This window comes from Perca flavescens, chromosome 6 (assembly GCF_004354835.1).
Source record: "Perca flavescens isolate YP-PL-M2 chromosome 6, PFLA_1.0, whole genome shotgun sequence".
Lineage (NCBI taxonomy): Eukaryota > Metazoa > Chordata > Actinopteri > Perciformes > Percidae > Perca > Perca flavescens.
The window spans coordinates 21,282,924-21,303,755 of record NC_041336.1 but is presented as its reverse complement, the minus strand read 5'-3'; the positions used below and the strand labels follow the sequence as shown (position 1 = coordinate 21,303,755).

The 20,832-nt window shown below is 41.1% G+C and overlaps 1 protein-coding gene across 3 annotated transcripts in view; it reads right to left on the bottom strand.

Annotated features, from left to right (window-relative positions):
* Positions 1–20,832, bottom strand: part of creb5b (cAMP responsive element binding protein 5b) — a 46,641-nt gene that overhangs the window by 14,780 nt on the left and 11,029 nt on the right. For all 3 annotated transcript variants that reach the window (XM_028581619.1, XM_028581618.1, XM_028581617.1), the window contains exons 2-7: positions 19,153–19,230; positions 18,691–18,784; positions 16,956–17,077; positions 15,345–15,502; positions 2,794–2,920; positions 1,125–1,235 (exon numbers count right to left, since the gene is read on the bottom strand). In XM_028581619.1, the coding sequence (XP_028437420.1) occupies positions 1,125–1,235; positions 2,794–2,920; positions 15,345–15,502; positions 16,956–17,077; positions 18,691–18,784; positions 19,153–19,206 (666 nt within the window). In that variant the 5' untranslated portion in view covers positions 19,207–19,230. The remainder of the gene's footprint in view (positions 1–1,124; positions 1,236–2,793; positions 2,921–15,344; positions 15,503–16,955; positions 17,078–18,690; positions 18,785–19,152; positions 19,231–20,832) is intronic.

Sequence of the window (20,832 nt, the reverse complement as noted above, 5' to 3'; positions counted from 1 at the left end):
GGGGCCTGTAGCCATTTAGTGACTGCATATGTTTATGGGAGGCCTAACAGAGCATTTACAATTCAATTACATAGATAGGAGGAGAAAAAAAGAGTAAGATGTGTCTGGATGACGGCCAGGGAAGAGATAAGCCTAATACACTAATATTGTGTTACCCGAACGTGTTACCATAGGAACAGTTGAAGAGATTCAAAAGACTACAAAGACGATCAATCTTGAGAGAGCAGGAGGAAGAGGGAGAATTAAATGCCCTGGGAATGCTCCTGCTCTCCTCTATCAGAGCAATAACTCTTCTTATGACCTCTGCTACCTCCCCCCCCCTCTCTCTCTCTCTCTCTCTTTTCTCTCCACAAGATGTTTCTGTCCGGCAAACTCAGCTATCAGTGAACCTTTCTAAACACAAAGAGCAGCCAATGCTTTTTATTATGCCTTGTGATGTTTTTGATTTCCATGACACTTGCTCTTATTTCTGTGGAGCCTTTTCCATTTTCCATTTTTATTTATTTTGAAAACAAAGATTGGCTGGTGGTCATGTTGCTACAGTGTTAATCAATTCATATCATTTCGGCTGTAAATGTCATCTATTTGGCATTAATCAGACGTATACTATCAGTCACTGGCATCAGTATTAGCAGTGCTAACATGCAAAGTCAAACTGAGTGGAAGGTTTCTTTCTCTTCAGCTTTTTCGTCAGTCAGTCTTCTGACTCTCACTCTTTCTGTCTCTCTCCTCTCTCAGCTACGTCCCATTCCCACTGCTCTAACTGCCTGCTTTGTGAAGGATGAGGTCATTTGATGTTTTCCCTGCTGTGTTAAACTAGTGCTAACAAGTTGCAGGACCTACAGAACATGTTCTGTACATTAAGATATACATCAGGCAGTCGGTGGGCAGCCCAGCCACAACCACATAAAGGGCCCTTTATTCCAGCCAGAGTCTCCAGCGCTGCACTGGCAGGTTCAGACACAGCTTTGATTACACACCAAATGATGAAATCCACACAGACCTAAGAGCACAGCTTTGCTGGCACAGCCCAGTGGAAAAGAAAGTTGCAACACTTTTAGCTTGAGTGTGTGCATTTGTCTATGTGCGTGCATAAATCAATGTGAATACATCCATATACTCACCAGTTTGGCTTCTGAGTGCATGGAGGGAATGTGAGTGGAAGAGCAAGAGCTGCTGTGGGCGGGTCCTTGCATACCCATCATATTGGAGCCCATGGACATTTGTCTCTCCATCTGAAGATTACAACACCATGATAACAGTCATACTCACAAGTGTAGGCATATTATTCCCATACCACATAACTTTTTTTTTACAGGATAAATCCATAAAAACTCTTTATTTAGCTATGATATATGCTATTTTTATGTCTTAACAAGATGCTATCACTGCTTTCACAAAAGAAATTTTAGCATTTAAAGTGTGAGACTCATCCTCCAGCACAGTAGGCTATGGGGGATGAGATGAGAGAACACGGGAGCCTGATTTCACATGACAGGCTGCCTTATGCACAGCTCTGTGTGATGATAACTGGAGCTGACCCAAAACAGGAAGCCAGCATAGAGGGACTTAACACAGGAAGCCAGTGCAACAGGGGTGTGTGTGTTTCTGATAATAGTGTAATGAGTGTCGGACTAACACATCAGACCACAGCCCCTCTTGGTACAGGACGTGATAATAAGGTGAACATGATGTGAGTAGGTGCGAGCTAGTTGTATGAATGCATTAGAAACTGTCTTCATGTGTGTGTGTGGTTACAGTCTGTCTCATAGTGACCCGTGTCAATATGGTCATGTGTCACAGCTGAGACCTGAATGTGAGGAAGTCAGCTGGTTAAGCTGACAGGGGTGAGAGGTCACCTGCGCAGAGTGATGATGCAAGCAGTGCTCACTGAGCATATATGCAGGAAAGAAGAAACCTTTGTGTGAGTGTCTGCATGCACATGTGCATGAGCTGCTATGGCTTCCCAGCTGCTTAATTCTGGGTGGTGTGGTGGTCTCTATAGGGAATGGTCTCTCTCCACCTCCATTTGCCTGACCCCCCCTCATTCACAGAGACTCAGGCCTAGAACCTGACACACAGCTTTAATTGCACTAAGTGTGTTTTGTGTAAAAATATCACCCAAACCTGCACCCCTTTCCTGAACTGTCAATCTTCCCCAAAATCCCTTAGCTCTTAATTTAATAAACATGGGAGTTTTTTTCTCATACCATAAACACAGGCTGTCTTGTGTTACAATGAGAACATATGTTGTATCATTAGAATCCTGATACGAGGAGCTTTCTCTGGGTTGTTATCATTCCCTGCTTCCCAATGTGGGTCTTTTTGGCTTAATTACAATAAAGCCTATATTGCAAACCCAAAGGTAGACTCTTTCATTTCTACAGGAGATTACTTCCTTATAAACTGTGATAAATTATTTTAATGATGATAGAAAACATCCCAAACTAATACATAGTTTATGTGCTGTGCTGTTACTGTCGTCACATATCACACGTCAAGTCCATGCTTAAGACCCACTATTATTCATTAGCTTTCAATTCAAGTTGAGCTTTCATATCTTGACATTATTGACCTTATTCTTTTATTACTGTCAGTTATTCTGTATTGTACATTGTGCCTTGTTTGTGTTTATTGTTTCGTTGCTTTTGGAGCATGTTAAGCACTTTGGTTTTTAAACGTGCTATATAAATAAAATTGAACTTGAACTTGAACTTGAACATATGAGTGCGTGACTTTGCTTCTGCGTGTGCAAGTGAGTAAATGTGCTCAGTGCGCCGTTGTTGTACTCACAGGCATCAGCACAGCAGAGGAGCCAGGCATGGTCGGGTCTGGCAGAGTTCCAGGCATGGAGGCTGGCAGAGGCTGTCTCTGTCTGTTTCGTAGGTGCAGCAATGAGGACAGAGAGCCAGGGACAGGCCTGAGAAGACACGCACACACAGACAGACGTTCAGAGAACTTTATGTTTGGCACTGTTGTAGAAAACTGATATTGCTATTTTTGGCATTGTCATATAACAACCTCAAACCCAGCTACCACCACCACTATGGTGCTAGTTATAATATAATATATATTCTCCTGTGAAGCATCCATAACTGCTGTATAAACACATAATGACTGATTGATAACACGTCAAAGATCCTTTGTAATTTAAAGTGCACTTTCTAGTTTTCAGCAACATCTTGTAGCCTTCATCAGCCTACAGTTTGCGCAGTTGTGATGAGAGTGAAGATCCAATTAAATAAATACTTTATTTATAAATAATAATTATATTATAATAAGTAATTTGTGAATAAATATATAAATAAAAATACTTTTATTACTTTTATTTTGTATTTTATATGATTAATTGTGTTGTATTCATTCAATCATTATTTGACTATTTTGGAGGACTTATACTTGTTGACAAAAACATTAATAAACACCCCTTTATATCGGCTTACAACTACAGTATAATGTGTTATAAATCATTAATTCAGTGTTTAATTTCTGCTCGTGAATGCTACTATATTACTATATTTATTTATATGAGATGTTTTAAAAACCAAGTCTAACAGAAGTTCACAAAATGCTTTAACCTGAAAGGAACCCTATTGTAATTCTACAATGTGAGATCACTACACTGCTCTTCTTAAAAACAATTTCCCACATTTATTCATTTCACATCTGTGCTGTTACAGAGCAAATGCTTTCCCCAAGTTATTTCATTTTTAGTTTCCACTTGTTTCCGCAATTACAAAGTCAGAGTGGAAACAAATAGTGTATATATGTGTATTCATGCTGCAGTTGAAATCTGAGGCATCTTGGGAGTTTTTGGATGCACTTTAAACACTTCATGTAGTACAATGGATGAATAACGATGATGGCGATGATGAATTCACAATATTTGTCATAACAACCATGAATCGTGCATGACTAGAATCACTTTTAGAAGCCGCTATAGCAGTTTGGAGCCCTGTGGGGAAGAAAGAAATCTCCCTTGGTGACCACAAAAGCGTGTGCGGACCAACAGGCCTATCCACACTCATGGCCACATCAATAAATCACATATACAGATGAGGCCCGGGCTAAGCTTAAACTATTGACAGCAGTCTTGTCACAGTCGCTGGCTCAGTGCTGCAGCCATCCAAACACACAGACCACTCCATCTGCACACGGTGACATCATTCATACAACTGCCACCAAATCCCTGCTTGTAAGAACACAAATTCCCAGCTGCAGGGCGCTGCTACACCCTCATGCATAAAGTAACTATTCAGTCCCTGCAGCTTAAAAAACAGCATTCACTACTTGATTTTTAAATAACCTGTACCAGGAAAATCAATAAGTCTCCTGACCAGTTATCAATATCATCAGGATGAATGCCAGTCAATAAAGCTCCATTTCCTTGAGCATTTAGAAATTAGTGCAAACAAGAAGCATTTAGGTTAGCTGTGTTCAGTGGGTTAATGTAATCAATTGACCACATCGTAGCCTGGGTTACCATAATAGTGAGTAGTGAGGGAGTGATGGCCAAATGGGGAGGGGGTGCACCAGAGCTAACGCTCCCCCACCTGAATAAATACCTGTATTTTTCCAGACCTAAATATGTGCATTTACGCTCCAGACATTTAAGATTGCTCCACACACACAGGACCATTACCATCCCGACTGTGTGTCATTCCTGTCTAACATCCCAATTTATCACAATCACACTCATTTAACAGCACGTATGACATCTGAGCAACACTGCGAATCCAAACATTTCCACATGGGAAAAGTCATGAAAGTACAATGAGGTATGCAGTGTAGCTGCGTGCTACATCAACACAGTTTCCCTCTGCGTTTAGACTCTGCCAGCGTCAAACAGGATGAAATAACAGTCACGAGGCAGTGACACGCTGTTGATTTTGTACATAAAAACTGTTTTGCCGGGTTTGTATTCAGTATGATGACTCCCTGATGAGTTTTTTTTTTTAACACTGCAGATGTAGAATTAAGCGAACATATCTTTAAAACTATGTTGTAAAATCTTTGTACACAGCTCTTTAACTTGAAATTGGCTCATTCACAGTATTTTGTTTCAAAAGTAGTTTATTTAATGTATCTGATTTCTTTTTGCATAATATGGGATATCCAAATGTTAAACACATTACAATGTTGTCCTTTGCATAGCTATACATTATACTGTATAATATTCATATATTCATAAATATATATGTCCAAGACCATCATAACCTTATATGCTATATAATGATGCTGATGCAATGCACACTTGAGTTAAAGTAATGTTACATGGTCCTGGCTAAATCATATCTTTTCGAGCATGAAGCTAAGGAGTAAAAAAATTAGAAAACGTTTTCAAACTTGGTACTGGATGTGAGTGAACTATTTAAAGTCCAGTGTCTGCCAGAAAGAAAAAAAACACCTTCTCAAAGTCAGTAATAACAGATCAATGAATTGCTTTAAGGCGCTGATATTCTCATTAGGAAAGGTAAATCTGACTCCAGCTGTCCATCTTAATAAGATAAGACAATGAAATGCACTAACACACAGCTACTTGTGACAGTCAATAACTGGGAGAGGTCAGGAAACAGCACAGGCTGGTTGTTGCAGGTCAGGGTCTCGCTTTCTAGAGAAGAAAGGCTCTTTTGAAGCTTGTACAGGTTGTACTGCTGCGCCTGTCACCTGCAGCAGAGCAGGGGGAGGACCAACACCGTGTCCTTCACCAGCACACACACACACACCAAAACACAACCCACTTGTCCAGTGGGCGGAAAAACAACACTAACATCAGCACTTCCTCAGCACTTCCTCTGGGGATTAACTCAGCTTTGTGCTGAATCTGCTGATAAATAAAGAATTTTTTTTACAAAAAAGCCAATATTAATGAATGTAAGTTGTTACTTCCATTCTCTTAAAATAATACTGATTTATGGATGTGTACATGATATTCTCTATATGCATTACAATATCAATAGAGTTGACAGATTAGTCGATTGATTGATTAGTCAACAGAAAAGTCTGCATGTAAATGTGCATGTTAAGATTCCCTGCTTAAGTCTGTCTTATATGGTGATGAATAGCATTTTTCGGGGGTTTTGAACTGTTTGTCAGAAAAAAACAAGCTATTTGAAGATGTCATATTGGGTTCTGGGAACTTGTGGAGGGCAATTCCACTATTATTTGACACAATTATACTACTACTGTACAGTATATCAAACATTTTATAGCCCAAATGTTATTTTGTTTTTTATTTTACTATTTCCGCCTTGATAAAGACCCTGTGAGGTTGAAACCAGTCAGCGTTTTTCAACCAATATTCATGAGTAAATTAAAGCTTTTAATATAACTTTATCTTTGCTCTGCTTTAGAGTGCCTGAAGAACATTTTCTTTTCTGTGTCCAATTTCTTTTTAAATCTGTGTTTTGCCTTCTCATTCTTCAATTAATTGATTTATTGACAAAGTATTCAGCAGATTTATTAATCAATAATCAAAATAAATGTCAGTTGCAGCCCTAAGTATCAACGCATTTTATTGAAATGCATCATTTCAGCTTTAGCTTGTGATGCAGGGCATCCACACGATAAAAGCGTTATAATTGAGGTGTTTGTTCTATTTAATTCTCTTCTGTGTTTGCCTATGAATACATTATGCACCAGACTGTACAGTGGATTAGTGGATTCATGTTCAGAGTGTTTGTGTGTGAATACGTGCATTTGCCAGTGTGTGCATGGCCATGCAGCTGTGTGTGAACATGTGTGTGTGTATGTATGTGAGTGAATAATGACAGGCTGTGGCTCCACTGAGGGGATTGATAATAGCCTGTGGGCCCCAGGGGAGAGCAGGTAGACACTCTGCAGTCCTGACCCGGCACTCTCACATTACTGAGTGCCTCGCTCTCAGCCAAGCTCTCCTCCACAATCCCCGCCCAAGAACCACCACCGCACCACCCATCCCCCCCGCCCACCTTCACTCCACTATGACATCACTGCTAGACCTTCTTCTCTCCCTCAGTCCCTCTTTTGCTTTTTATCTCTTGTTCCATAGTCTATTTCTCTAAGTTATCCTGCTATTTTCTCTCCTGTTTTCCCCTCCTCTTATTGTCCTGTTAATCCTCTCTAACTCTCTTCTGGACCCCTCAGGGTGCCCACACTCAAGCTCCTCTGGATTTGCTTGCTCTAACCCCCAAATCCTGCAGTCTGCACAAACACTAAGCTTTACTGTCCCAATCCCCACAGTCCCAACTCCAACTCAAGCACTGGAGACTTAAACACAAGGAGCTTGGCTGCCATCCAAGAAGAGCAAGAGAGGGAGAGAGAGGGAGAGAGAGGTGCAGTTAGTCCACTGACTCATATCCTTCCCTTTCTGACTCTGCTCCAGCAATGATGTAATGCTCTTGGCTTTTCGCCCTCCCCCCACCCTGTGCCTACCCACCCCCAGATTTCGTCCCTCCCTCCTCTCCTCTGCTCGCTTTTCCCTCTCTTTCCCTCTTCAACTCGTCCAACATCTCTGCACTGACTCCTCGCTGGGTGAAGTCACAGCGAGCTCTGGGTAGACACAGCAGCTAAAAACTTTCGAACGTAACCAAAACAGCCCAGGGCCAAGTTCCAGACGTTCGGGAGACGGTGGTGCAGTCGCCATGGGAACAGAGGTAAACAGAGAGAGAAACAAGGGCCTCAAACAGCTTGCAGCTGCCTGGCTCTCTGAGTAAACACTGCACAGGACCTGCCCCTGATTTACTGCCTTTAATCACTGGTGGGAGGAGAGTGCCATGGGGTTTGGACTGAGGAAATAATACGAATCTGATCAAATAAATCAGCCCTAATGGGTTACGACACAGGCTGACTTTTATTAGCGGGCTAGAGGGAGGGATGGATGCTGGGAGGGTGCTGCACTGGGATGGATCTGGGATGGGGTGTCCTCACATTAGGGAGCCTCAAGCTGAGTTAAGCAATGCCAAAACACAGTTGAGAAATGGTGGTGGATGATACTCTGGAGCAAATTAGCATGAGTGTTGTGGTATTTATTCACCAAATATGACATTGTTTTGATTTATTAGATGCCATAAGCTGACAAAGATGGGTTGTCTTTCATTTTCAATTAAAGTAAAACGCGTGACGGTACATTTCTATCACCAGTGGATCAGAAAAAAAAACTGTCATCTTGTTACAAGCTAACCTGGCATCTGTCAGCAGTACCTGATTGATGTCGTAACATTTGGCTTCCCGCGCCCCTTTGACTTTTAACAATAGTTCATCCTTCTTCCTCTTCATCTGACTTTTGATTAGCCCGTTTGAGCCTCTCTTCCTTAACCAACTTTTCTTGATCTCATCCAGCCACCTGATGCCTTCCACCGACAGTCTCAATCCTCTGTTTCTCATTCAATTTTCCATCTTCACTTTACTTTCATATTCTCAGTGCATTTTTCCCACACCTTCATTGTTCAAATTCCACTTTGTCCATACTTCCATTCAAACATGATTTATCTTTTCCTTTCCTTGTGCAGACATGTCTTTTATCCTCTCCTCCACCCGCCTAGCCAACGTCCTGGTAGAAAACCCATGTCCTCACATTTGATGCCTCTTTTCTCCCTCTCTCCTCCACCCTTCTGATCCTTCATTTCCTCTCCTCCATCTACCTCCTATCCCCCTCTTCCTCTCCTCCATCCACCTCTGATCCCTTTCTTCCTCTCCTCTGTCCACCTCTGATCCCCCTTTTCCACACTTCCCCGCATTGTGATCCCTGCGCTCCCCAGAGCTGTGAGGCATGTCCCTGTGTGTGAGTTGCTTGTGCAGGAGCCTGCATGTGTGGTGGCCCCGGGGCAGGGATGACACAGCCCCGCTGGAATGAGAGGGAACAGAGTCTGGGCGTTCCTCTACAAATGCACTATTAAACCCACTGCAGTACACAATGAGCTCATCTTAATTCAGGTCAGATGTACATCTTGCATTCTCTCCTTTTTTCTCTCCTTCCTTTTTTGCAATTAATTACACTGTATACCTTTGTTTTCTGTACCTTTGTTTATGTGTTCTTCTCTGCTCTCTGCCAGCTACTATGTGCATTAGCCCTACAGTATATACACAGTTGAGACTAGTGCCCTTATTTGCCTGTGGATAGGGCATTTGTCAAGTCAGAGGATGAGGGCACCTCAGGCATTTTGTAGAGGTCCTGCTCTCCTGCGCTCAGGGCGGACCTCCCTCCTTATCACCACTTTCTGAATGCAATCTAATCATAAACAATAATAAAGGAAGTTTTGTTTAAATTGCGAGGTTCACAAGGTCAACTTTGTCCACGGAAAGCCCATAACTCTCGGCAGAGGTGTGGAGGCTTTCTGTTCTGGCGCTGGCACAATGGGTGGTGAAATCAGCACAGTTGTTTTATCACACGCATGGAAAAAGTGTTATGCAATCTATAAAAATGTGATATGCAATGCATCCTGGAATCAAATTCATCAAAACTATCAGGACCACTACACTACCATTAATTAATTGTATGGTAACAGCCGAAATAGTATATGTAAATAAGTGTGAGAAGCACTGACTATCACATCAGGATGAAAATATAATGTATGTAACAGACCCTGCACAGATTGCATCAACACATTTTATTTGTTTCCAAGATGTGACCATTAGTTGTTTTAGTGCAAGCCATTAACTAGAAATCATGTCTGGATTAATCTGATGACCAATATCTATATTATGCTAAAAAAAATGTAAATGTGCTTTGTGAGAAAGATGATTTGACACAGAAAGAATGGCAGGTATTAGTATCCCATAAAATCTTCTAACCAGTGGTCCTAAAAAATAAATCAGCATATCACCAAAAAATCTTTGTGAAAATACAAGAAGTTCCCTACACTTGACTTCTGCATGAAACCACGCTGTTAAGAAGGAAAGCTGACCAATATCTTTTCATACTTCTCTTGAAGGCAAAAACAAGGAACACAAGTGGCTGGTGACTCTGAGGTGTGAAAAATTTTGTGCATTTAAAGCAGCATGGGAAGTAAAACCACAAATGAACTTCCTTCAGAGCCTTGCAGGGTGATGTGACAGTCAAACTTAAAGTTGCACACGTATGCATAGGGTGGGACATTACCAACAAGACACATTTAAGTTTAGACATAATTCCTCTATGTAGAATACTGCAAAAAATAAGTATTGAGTATGGTGAACTATTTTTAAGTAAATACATTGTTCATGTCACATTTTTACAAGAATAAATTGATACAAATGTCTCTTCTGAAATAGATGTAATGATGGTGACAAACCAAAACCAACTGACATCAACAGTCAGTGGTTTTGAGGATGGCACCTTTCTGGTTCCCACACTCAACTTCAACATTCATAATAATTATTAATTTAAGCTATCAAACAAAGTGTCCTCATTTAATAAAAGTATTACAAATTGAGATAAGTAATTAAATACCACATAATCATTAAAGCTCCAAAGTGTAATTTCTTGAGTTGATTCTTAGCAAAAAAAAACTTTGTTCTTTCACAAATATGTGCTCATTCATGTGTAATTACTTCCACCAACTAATCAAAGTATTCTCATAAGCGTAGAATCTGCCATTGAGAATCAGTCAGAATACATACGAGCGAGTCGCTTGAACGGCAGCCGCCATGTTGCGCCTCCATCTTTAAAATACATTAGCCAAAGAGGGACATACCTCCGCCTTTTGCGCTTTTACACTCAGTGGCACCGTGAAGAATGCCAGGGAGGGGGAGAAGATTACTCACGACTGCCGGCAGATTTGAAAGCCGGTTGAAGATGGAGGATCACGCTTATTCTCGAGGATATGTAACAGCGTTGCCAAGGAAGTTAAAAATAGAATTAAAACGACAACGCGACAGGCAAAGCAACAAGACCAAAGTTATGGTGCGTTCTTTTTGTCTTGTAATCGCGACTAGTAGCTTGAGTGTGACGTCACATCCATGTCGTAAAACGAGTAACCGTGGGTTGTTGCGTTCTTTTTTTTTTTTGTCACACAATACTACGAGTCGGAGAAAAGATGGATTTTTGTAACAGTTTTAGTAACATTTAGGATTCTATTCACCCAGTTATTGACATATTACACACATATATTTCACAGTTTGATACATGAAAATTACGTTTTGATTAACATTAACTTTCGGCTAATGCTCTGCTTTCTGCTCAAGGCTCGGCTTAAGTCGTTGTCGTCATATAGCAACCGAGCGTCTCTAGCCAATTTCAGCTGCACAAGTTACAAAATAACTAATCAGGCGGTATTTAACTCCTAATAAGACTAGCAACATGCCTATAGGTAGCAGTATACAGTGCTATGTGTACCACTTCTTCATTTGGTTACAACAAAGACAAAAGTGCTTAAAATTGTAGAAAACCACAATGTTTACTACGTGTGATGCACGACGTAGCCATCTTTGAAAGTGAACTCGGGGTCCTCTGAGTTCAGACGACTTGACGAGTTGTATATACGACCTCGGTGGCGTTCTTTTTGCAACTTCCGGTTCGTAACTCCGGAAAACAACTCGTAAATCGACTTCGGTGGACAAAAAGAACGCACCATTAATACTGTAGTGGCTTTTCCAAGATGGAAAGAGCTCATAAGGAGCAAAGAATTTAAAAGGTACGCCGAAGTTGCTTGCTTTCTTCTCATAAGGTAATTCTGCCTATTTGTGTAAATTCAAAGTTTTATAGTTGCTTGATTAACTATAGCATGGTTGTGCATAACGCTAGAACGACGTTTAGGATACTTTTCCTCGCGTCAATGATGAAAAAGGATTGTCTACCTTGTAACATAAACGTAATCATATGTGTCGTAATTTCCCTGGCAGACAACTCAGGTAATACAGTTGTAACAGAGACTAGCTACAGCTAGAACAGTTGCGTGTAAACGATGGAGATACTAAGAGTCAATTTCCGTTTCATTGACATTGTTCTTACTGCTCAGAGAAATATATTAAAGGTCCCATGGCATGAAAATTTCACTTTATGAGGTTTTTTAACATTAATATGCGTTTCCCCAGCCTGCCTATGGTCCCCCAGTGGCTAGAAATGGTGATAGGTGTAAACCAAGCCCTGGGTATCCTGCTCTGCTTTTGAGAAAATGAAAGCTCAGATGGGCCGATCTGGAATCTTGCTCCTTATGAGGTCATAAGGAGCAAGGTTACCTCCCCTTTCTCTGCTTTGCCCGCCCAGAGAATTTGGCCCACCCATGAGAGAGAGAGACATCATGGCTTTCAAACGAGCAAAGTGGCAGTTGGTCAAGGCCACACCCCACCCTCCACCTTGCCTCCCCCCCCTCTCTCCTCCTCAATAGCTACAGACACAGAAATGGCACATCCTAAGGAAAGCTCATTGTGGGACTGGCTCTAGTGGCTGTAATTCTGCACCAAAGCTGAATTTCGGGAAAGAGACTTCAGATACAGTATTAGGGGACCACTAAGGCCTATATAAAAGCATCCAAAGAGCACCATGTCATGGGACCTTTAAAAACACAAACCTTTGTTGCTTCTCTCCTACTCTGTAAACATTGCCTTACACTATTAATCTCGTACAATACACAGAATAACGATAGCACTGATACTTTACTAACATTAGCTTGTGTATATTTGGGGACCTGATAGCTGATGTTAGCAATGAAATGGTACCAAAATAATGTAAAACTATTATTACACAGGAAGGAACACTTACGGACGAAGTCGTACTTCTTGGAATAGTACGGCCACCATAGGAGTTAAAACGCACTCGGAATGGGAAGGGCTAGAAAGTAATATTCAGTTGGTTGTCACATACAATTTCATCAGAAATTCTTACACAATGTAGCTTTAAATTGATGATAAGATATTTGACCACATACAGACCACTGTACTGTAACCACTCCTCACTTAACCCAGCTGCATTCATGTTGATTGTGCTATGTAATGTTAACAATTGGACTGAGTTCCTCTACTGAGCCAAAATAGAAGAATTTCATAGTGTGTACATAGTGTCATTGTTTTATAGTGCATTGTGCCCACACCCGCACATCTCCTCTTACGAGTCAAAAGGTTGAGGTTTCCACAGAATGTTGTATCTCACATGGTTGACTAGTAATGTCCAACGCATTTAACTCTGACATAACTCACCAGATGTTTATAATTGAAAAGCATAAAGCATTCAAATTTGTTGGACACCGCTTTGCTTTGTATGATAATGATAGTCGTGACATTAAGATCTGCTGGCTGTTTCTTATGCCTGGTTTTAACACTGGTTTGTGTCAGTGCAGCTCCCTAAAGACCTTGTTTAGGGACTCGGAGCAAAAGAAGAGAGAAAAGAAAAGTTAGAGAGGGAGGGAGGTCCTCAGGTTTCACAGCTGCAGGCCCAGCTCAACCCTAAAGTAAATGGACTTGAGGAAAGCCAATCCTAATTGATTCCAAGCCTCAAAGCTCTTCAGTAAACATTGTGGAGCAATGAAAATGACTTGTTATCCTAATTCATTGGATGCTCACGCTGTGCATTCAGCAGAGCTGAGAACGAAGAAAGCAGATGGAGGCGAGATTAAACTGATTTTGTTTAGTGATTTTTTCTCATTCAGAGATATATCCACCACAGAGCTCCATAAAGTGTGGGGATTAAAAGCTTAATAGGCCTGCAATGATCACATACACAAACGAGGCAGATTAATTGACAGGGATTACTTTTTCCTCATTGTCTCTCAGATTATTATGATAAAAACTAAGCATAAACCTTTGCACAGCAACTAATTCATGCAGTTTTTTTTATTGTCTTTTCCTCACAAATACATGGGAAATCAAAACATATTAGAGACTGTAGTCAAAGGCTTAATAGGGCAACAGAGGGGTTCACCATGATCTGACCTTCAGTAGGCTCCCAATCTGGACAGATCACAGCTAGCCTGTGAAGTGTCCGGCTTGTTCATTGTGTGGGAAGTTCCTGTGGAGAGACCCTGTGCACGGAGTCTTTGGTTGGCCCTAATAGCTTCCTGTGGAAGCACTGCTTATCAGTGGAGGGGTTTCCTCAACCCATTTTCCTGCTGATGTGAACATTTCCACATTTCTCTCGTGTGAATCTACTCGTGTGGATTCCACTGTCCTGGTAAACAGGTGACGCCTCTGCAGTTTTAGCACGGGGAATGCCTCAAATAATGTGCTACAGATAAATGTAGCTGAGACTTACATGCTGTTCTGTGGCTAAAAACCACCGCCACATGGCATACCGGCTCTGATGAGTTTTTATTGACAGGTAAACTCAGGTGAAGCAGGCCTAGCAAAGTCTCTGTTTCTGGCAGTGATTGCTTCTCCTCCAAGGGGGTGAAATTCCATCCAGGTCCTCGACAAAGAGCCTGACGGAGTGTCAGTCAGGCTTAGAGATGGGCCTCCCATCCAATATTCACTAGCTCCTCAAGCTGTAAATCTACACAGGACAACCTCAACACAGCACAGGCCTATCACTGAGCCATCTCAATGTCTTACTTGCTTGCCACAGGTCTGGTTTACAGTAACAAAGCCCTGGCACAAGTTTGAAGGTTGTTAGGGTTAAGGGATAAGGAATAAATGAGGTTAGTGGAATGTCTCCATAAGGAAAAATTATGTGTTGGAAATGATTTTGTTCCTGATATATAAAGACAAAAGGTCACTAAAGGGAAATACATTTCCCTCAAAGACCCATGATGGCTGGTCAAGTTTATAAAATCAAAAATGCTTTAAACTATAAACTATTTATTGACCAATAAACACTGCAGGTAAATAATGAAGCAGCACACCACACAGATTGCAGTTAATATATTGTATATATCTGGCTGGTTATTATACACCTGTAGCATGGCAGAGCGAAGGTATCAGAGCAATGGAGCTCTAAGGTTGTGGCTGACATTCCCATACAGTGAAAAGAACTATTTTAGAGCATGAAATGCTAAACCGCTGTAAAAGCAGTCACAGCTAAGGCTTCAACAATGACCTCATCTTGTCTTTCGGGACCATGTTTGGCATGCTCTGCTGTGGGACAATACTGAATGAACAGCAAAACATGAATCGCCAGCCCCACACACACACACTGCTCCAAATGTAACAAAACACTGACATTCCCTCAGAGACTACGGAGGGATGACAATCGGCAAGGACACAAAAGGACTAGGCCGAGCCTAAGGCTGTCGCTATAACGGGGGCGCACTTGAGGTGAGAGGATACACTGCGATCACAGCACTCCTCAGATAATTTTCAGTCTCATAGCAGTCCTTAACAATGCCTCTACTACTCGACCACAAAGAAGAAACACTTAATTGAAAGAGATGCAAAAATAAAATCACAAAAAGTCTAATAAAGCCTTTTTTGGCAACTTTCTTGTTCTTCTGGTTTCTTCAGCCGCTTGGCCTACTCACCCTATCTGTCTGTTGGTCGATGGAGCCTGAGTGATGACGGAGCTGGACTGAGGAGATGGCAGGGCCTGCTGGATCACTATGCTGGTATCATGGTTGCCCATCCGTGAGTGGGACTGCTGGTGCTGGCCTTGGCCTGTCTGGCCATGCAATGAGATGCTCTGCAGCAAAGAAGTGGAGAGAAAAGAAAGCAGAGTATACACGGTTAGGAATTCTTCAAGAGTATCACATTCTTCCCAGCAAGTTGTATTTTCAGCACAACTCAAGCATTACAACAGTTTGAATGGGTAATGAGGGACTGTGTAAACTCATCCACAGGCTTTTACTGAGTTGAGGAAACATTGAGTCTAATGAAGACCAGGTTTCCTTACTGTTATTTGCCCAGCAAGACAGTTTGTTTGTTTCACCTCTTTTACTTGTAACCACATATGCATTCAAAAATAACCCTGTACCGTAACAATATATGTCCAAGCTCAAGGCACATATCTTGGCATAAAATATCTAGCAAGTTGAAGTAATTTGCATGGAGTCAAATGTGAAACAGCCGCCGGCAGTTATCAAATATAAAAAGGGGAATACAGGCAGTCACAAAGTTTTAGAAAAAGTTTACCTGACAACAGGTATTGACCTTAAAATATATGTCACAGTTGAGGAAAGGGAAATGTGTATCAACCACATCACTCACTCCTCTACACAAATTAGAGTGTGTGTAAATTATCGTGACTATTTTATATTCAAATTGGCCAATTTCTGTTTTCTCGATGTTTCAAGCTTTTGCTCCTTCTGCTTATTGTGCTACAGTATATGCAGTCCCAGAGAGTTTTGCTTTGACTTGCCTCCTGCTGACTTAGCAGAGCCTCCCATCATAAACCACACAGCCTGGGGAGGCTAGACAAGGTTGACCTGAGCACAGACGAGCTCCAGAGCCAAACCACCCAGACGACAGCTTAGCTACAGTGTGTACTGCACATCTCTCCAGACATTAGATAAGCAGTCTGTCTTGTGGTGATTTGACTAGTACCCATGTTTCAGGTGAAGGTGCCTTAGGGTAGATCTATAATGCATAAATGACCACGTCTTGTGAGAATGTCTGGCCAGGTCTTTTATTGATGTCACAAAAGTTGTCTCATGGGTCTGTCTGTATGTCTAGGAAGAAATAGGACTCCCTCCCTAAGAGATAGCTGGAGAGCTGTTTGAAGTTACAGGTGGAGAACCTGATCTCTTTTCTCTTCATATCTGGTGGGTGACAAATCTCCACCTGCCAGCCCTGTCTGTCACTGTCAACAAGACTGAAGGGGGAGCGTGGTGTCTGGGGCACAACAAGGGCTGGATGTGTAACACATGACTACACTTAATGAGAAAAAATGGTAGAAATATCAGAGGTGTATACATACTTGTGGTTTTTAACAAGCAAGCAGAGTGCGGTCACATGAGGTCTAAGTGTTTTGAATCTATTAAAAGAGCTTATAGTGTGCTGGCTGCTGTTAAAGACTGACATGACTGATGATAGCACCAGATAACAGTTCCTAACCACCTGACCTCACCCCTGTGGGTGGCTGTGGGTTCCCCCTAGGTTTTTTTCAGCCTAAGGTTTTGTTCTCTACTCTGCAGTACCTGTTTACTGTCCTCTTCTTCCTGGGCCTTGCAAAACTCCTGCTCAATGGAGCAGTCCAGTTCACTGAACAATCCCACCTCCTCACAGTTCTTCAAGAAGCGTGTTGGTGTGGGTGTCTGGTCTAGAAATTAAGGAAATGTTTTTCAAGTTTTAGCTTTGAAATCTGTTAAAACAACAACAAACAGTACATCACATGCAAGCACGCACACACGCATGCGCACACACACACACACACACACACACACACACACACACACACACACACACACACACACACACACATGGCACAGTATATGTTTGACAAATTAAATGAAAATATATTTGTATTGATATCACCTGTTGGTTTTTGTTTCATCGTATATATTTTTTGTATAATTGTTACTGTTTAACCTTCAATTTGAAAAAGCCGCTCCCCTGTATTTTCTAGCCCCATTTATTCAGCATGATGTTAAGATGCTGTTTATTTTCATTATTTATTTATGTGGACCACAGTTCGACTACAAACTCTTTACAGAAGCCAAAACAGCTCTACATAAAAGAATTTACATTGTTGTTGCGTATTTCCAATGATTTTAAAAAGACAAAACCTCCATTCTGTTAGTGTGAGAGAGAGATACTACGCTTGACAGCCGCATTTCAGCTGATAAAGTACAGATCCCACCTACTGAGTGGGGGTCTCATTTGTTGAGCTCAGTCAAGCTGCAGTGTTCAACTTGACGTTTTGGGGGGTGCATAGAGATCAGGTTTCAGACAGTTGAAGGTGATTTTAGGATCAGGCTTGTTTCAAAGGCTAAAAGCATACTTCATGGTCTGTTTATCCATTCTGGCTAGACTGGGGATTGACTCAAACTTTCATCATGACCTGTGTACCCAAAATACAGTTTAACTACAAACTCTATTAATAAAAAAAGGGAGTAACGCCAATTTTTTGTTGAGGACAACAACTATGAGTCAATGGAGCAGGAGGTTAACTTTAGGTCAACAATAATAGAACTAAAGTTTAATTTTAGTGACCAGCTTAAAGCATGTTACCATGTGTGGCTGAGCTGTATTACACAGTACAAGCTCTGACTATTTTATCCTGCGTTCAAGGTCTCAATAAGAGAAATGGTCAGAGCTGTAACTCAGACAACAGGCAATAAGAACACCCGGCCTAGAAAATCTGATCCTGCTGTCCGCTGAGCGTAAATAATAAAGAAGACACAATCTTAGCGGTGTGGCTAGTGCTGTCATCTAGGGTGGCCTGGCCGTTTCTAGGAATGGAGATCTATACTTATGGATCGGCCTTGGGTTGACACAGTCTATGATTTGATGTTTCTTTGAACAGTAGATTCTCGTGCCCACCAGCATGTCACCTGAGGCTTGTATACCCCAACATCCATAAAACCATTGTAAACCATCACCCACTCCTTCTCTGCTAAGATCAAGACACCTCTGATGAAGGGAAAATGCAAATCACACTTTAGCTTAACATGCTGATTTCTCCAGTCCGATCTCAGCACCTCCTAAAGTGTGCATTAAGTAGTAACAAAGCTGAACTGCAAGGTAACATGTGTCATATGATATACATTACTGTAAACAACTGGTATAGACACACCATGAAGTTTTCTGATGATAGACAAGTGTGTCTGAGCATGAGTCACTGAGGCACACACCTGCAAATGGACTACAAGTTTACCAAGTGAACCCGGCTGAGGAAGTGTGTGAGTGTGTATTGATATAGCCCTAACTCACCTGATAACATGTTGTCGTTCTTTATGGAGGGGAACTTAAGGGTCATCTCATGTTTGTGTCTATGTATCATCAGATGGTCCTCCGTGGGGAATCGCTGTTGAGTTTTTAAAAAGTAGGATTGTAAGAATTGTATGTACAAAGACAAAAAATGTTTTTCTGTTCACAGATTATAAAACAAACAAACCAGTACACTGAAGCTTTAACCCAAAATAACATTCACTGGTATTCTCTATTTAAAGAGTGCATGCTAAACAGGGGCGTAGCACAAACTTCTGGGCCCTGTAGAAAGGCATTTCCTATGGGCCCCTCCCCGCATCCACAGCTATTCATTCTAGCATTTTATTGGGCCCTCATGTGAGGAGGGCCCCTGGGTACTCAGTCCCCTTCCCCCCTTCTTACCCCCTTCAGACACACACACAGACACACACACACACACACACACACACACACATACACACTCACCTGAGAACAGCCAGGAGCGTTGCACACGTACGGCCTTTCCTGGTCCGAGTTCATCACTCTGGCCACCTTCTCATAAAACTACAAAAATTGAAATAAAGGAGAAAGCGGGGAGAGGAAGTTAATGACTTGAGTCACCTGCATCCAAGATAGAAATATACTCATTCTGTACTCATACTGCTACAATGGAATTGCCATTGCACCTGAAACAGCTGTGTGGTTATTTTCAGTTTTCTCACATTACAGTAATCTAGGTTCAAGGCTAAGGTTGTGGGTTATAAAAGGACTGGAAACAATGAAAAAGCATTTAAATAGTCCAACCTACTTACTTTTTTATTATTATGCTTACACATAATCAAACAGACTACTACCTGCTCGAAAGCTCGTCATGAATAAAACCAACAAGAAAATAATGTATTTCTATAGCACTCTATAAAAGCTACAATCATTAATTTCTGTTGGGCTACCCGCTTGTACAGAGGTACATATACACATCTAGGCACATTTGTGATGGGTTTCAGCTTATATTTGGATGGAAACAATGACACGATAAACCATGTTTGAAATTTGAAATGAAACACTAACTGTGGTCTTCAAATATTTATTCTCACCACAAAGTGACAAAATCTGGTTTAACACATCTGGTCTGGCAACTACAATTACTCCCCTGTAGTAATGTGAAAAATCCCTTTTCACTAATGTACTTATGCATTGAGACAAATTGAACTTTAAATGGAAGGCACTTAAAACTCATTGAATACCTTTTTTGAAAGTTGACATTTGATTTTTACAGTCAGCTCAATCAATACAATCATTTAATGATTTCATTAAGTTATTCAGTCGGTATACTGTAAATGTCAGAGTGAGAACGAGAGAAGGACTGGTGGCAGAGCAGCACTGCATGAGGGAGACACAAGATGCAGTTAATTGCTCTAAAAAACAGCTTTAAAAACATTTGTTTACCTGCAACTAGTGCCAGATCTGTGCTTTGTAAGTAATTGTTCTGTACACTACAGCCATGCATCAATGGCTTCAGTTATTGTTTTATATGCTTTAATAATTTAGAGTGAAAAAGAGGGCAAACATCCCCAGAAAAGAGGAGTGTCTCATACCTGTGCTCTGTTCAAAAATAATAAAATGAAGCAGTCACACAAAAAGGAAAGACCAACATATTCTGTAAATATCCTGTCTCTCCGTTTACCCACAGAAACTAAATCATGCACACAAGGATGGATGCTGCAATCAGCTTTAAAAATATATCTAAAACAGCGTGACTATATTTATGACCGGATGTCAGAGAGAAAAACAACAGAAATAACAGGTGCATTTTAACAGCTTCTCAAGATCAAACCATGAGCACAACAAGAGCAGTGACATGCCATTGAAAGGCTTTGATGTGCACTTTAATCAATCATTGCATTTAATGCATGTGATGCCTCACACATATTTAAATATTTAAACCATTAACTTTTGCAACAGATTACATGTCCCCAAGTGTCCCTGTCAACAATATTCAAAGCAATTTTGCAGAAAAAGTAGAACGATTTAGAACGTTTAGCTTATACATTTAAATTAGATCTTTTTATTATTATTATTATTATACTCAGGAAATTAAGGTACAAAAGTATTATTTGAGTATTCTTTGGACTTAAACTCTTTCCTCTAACATCACATTTATTGACT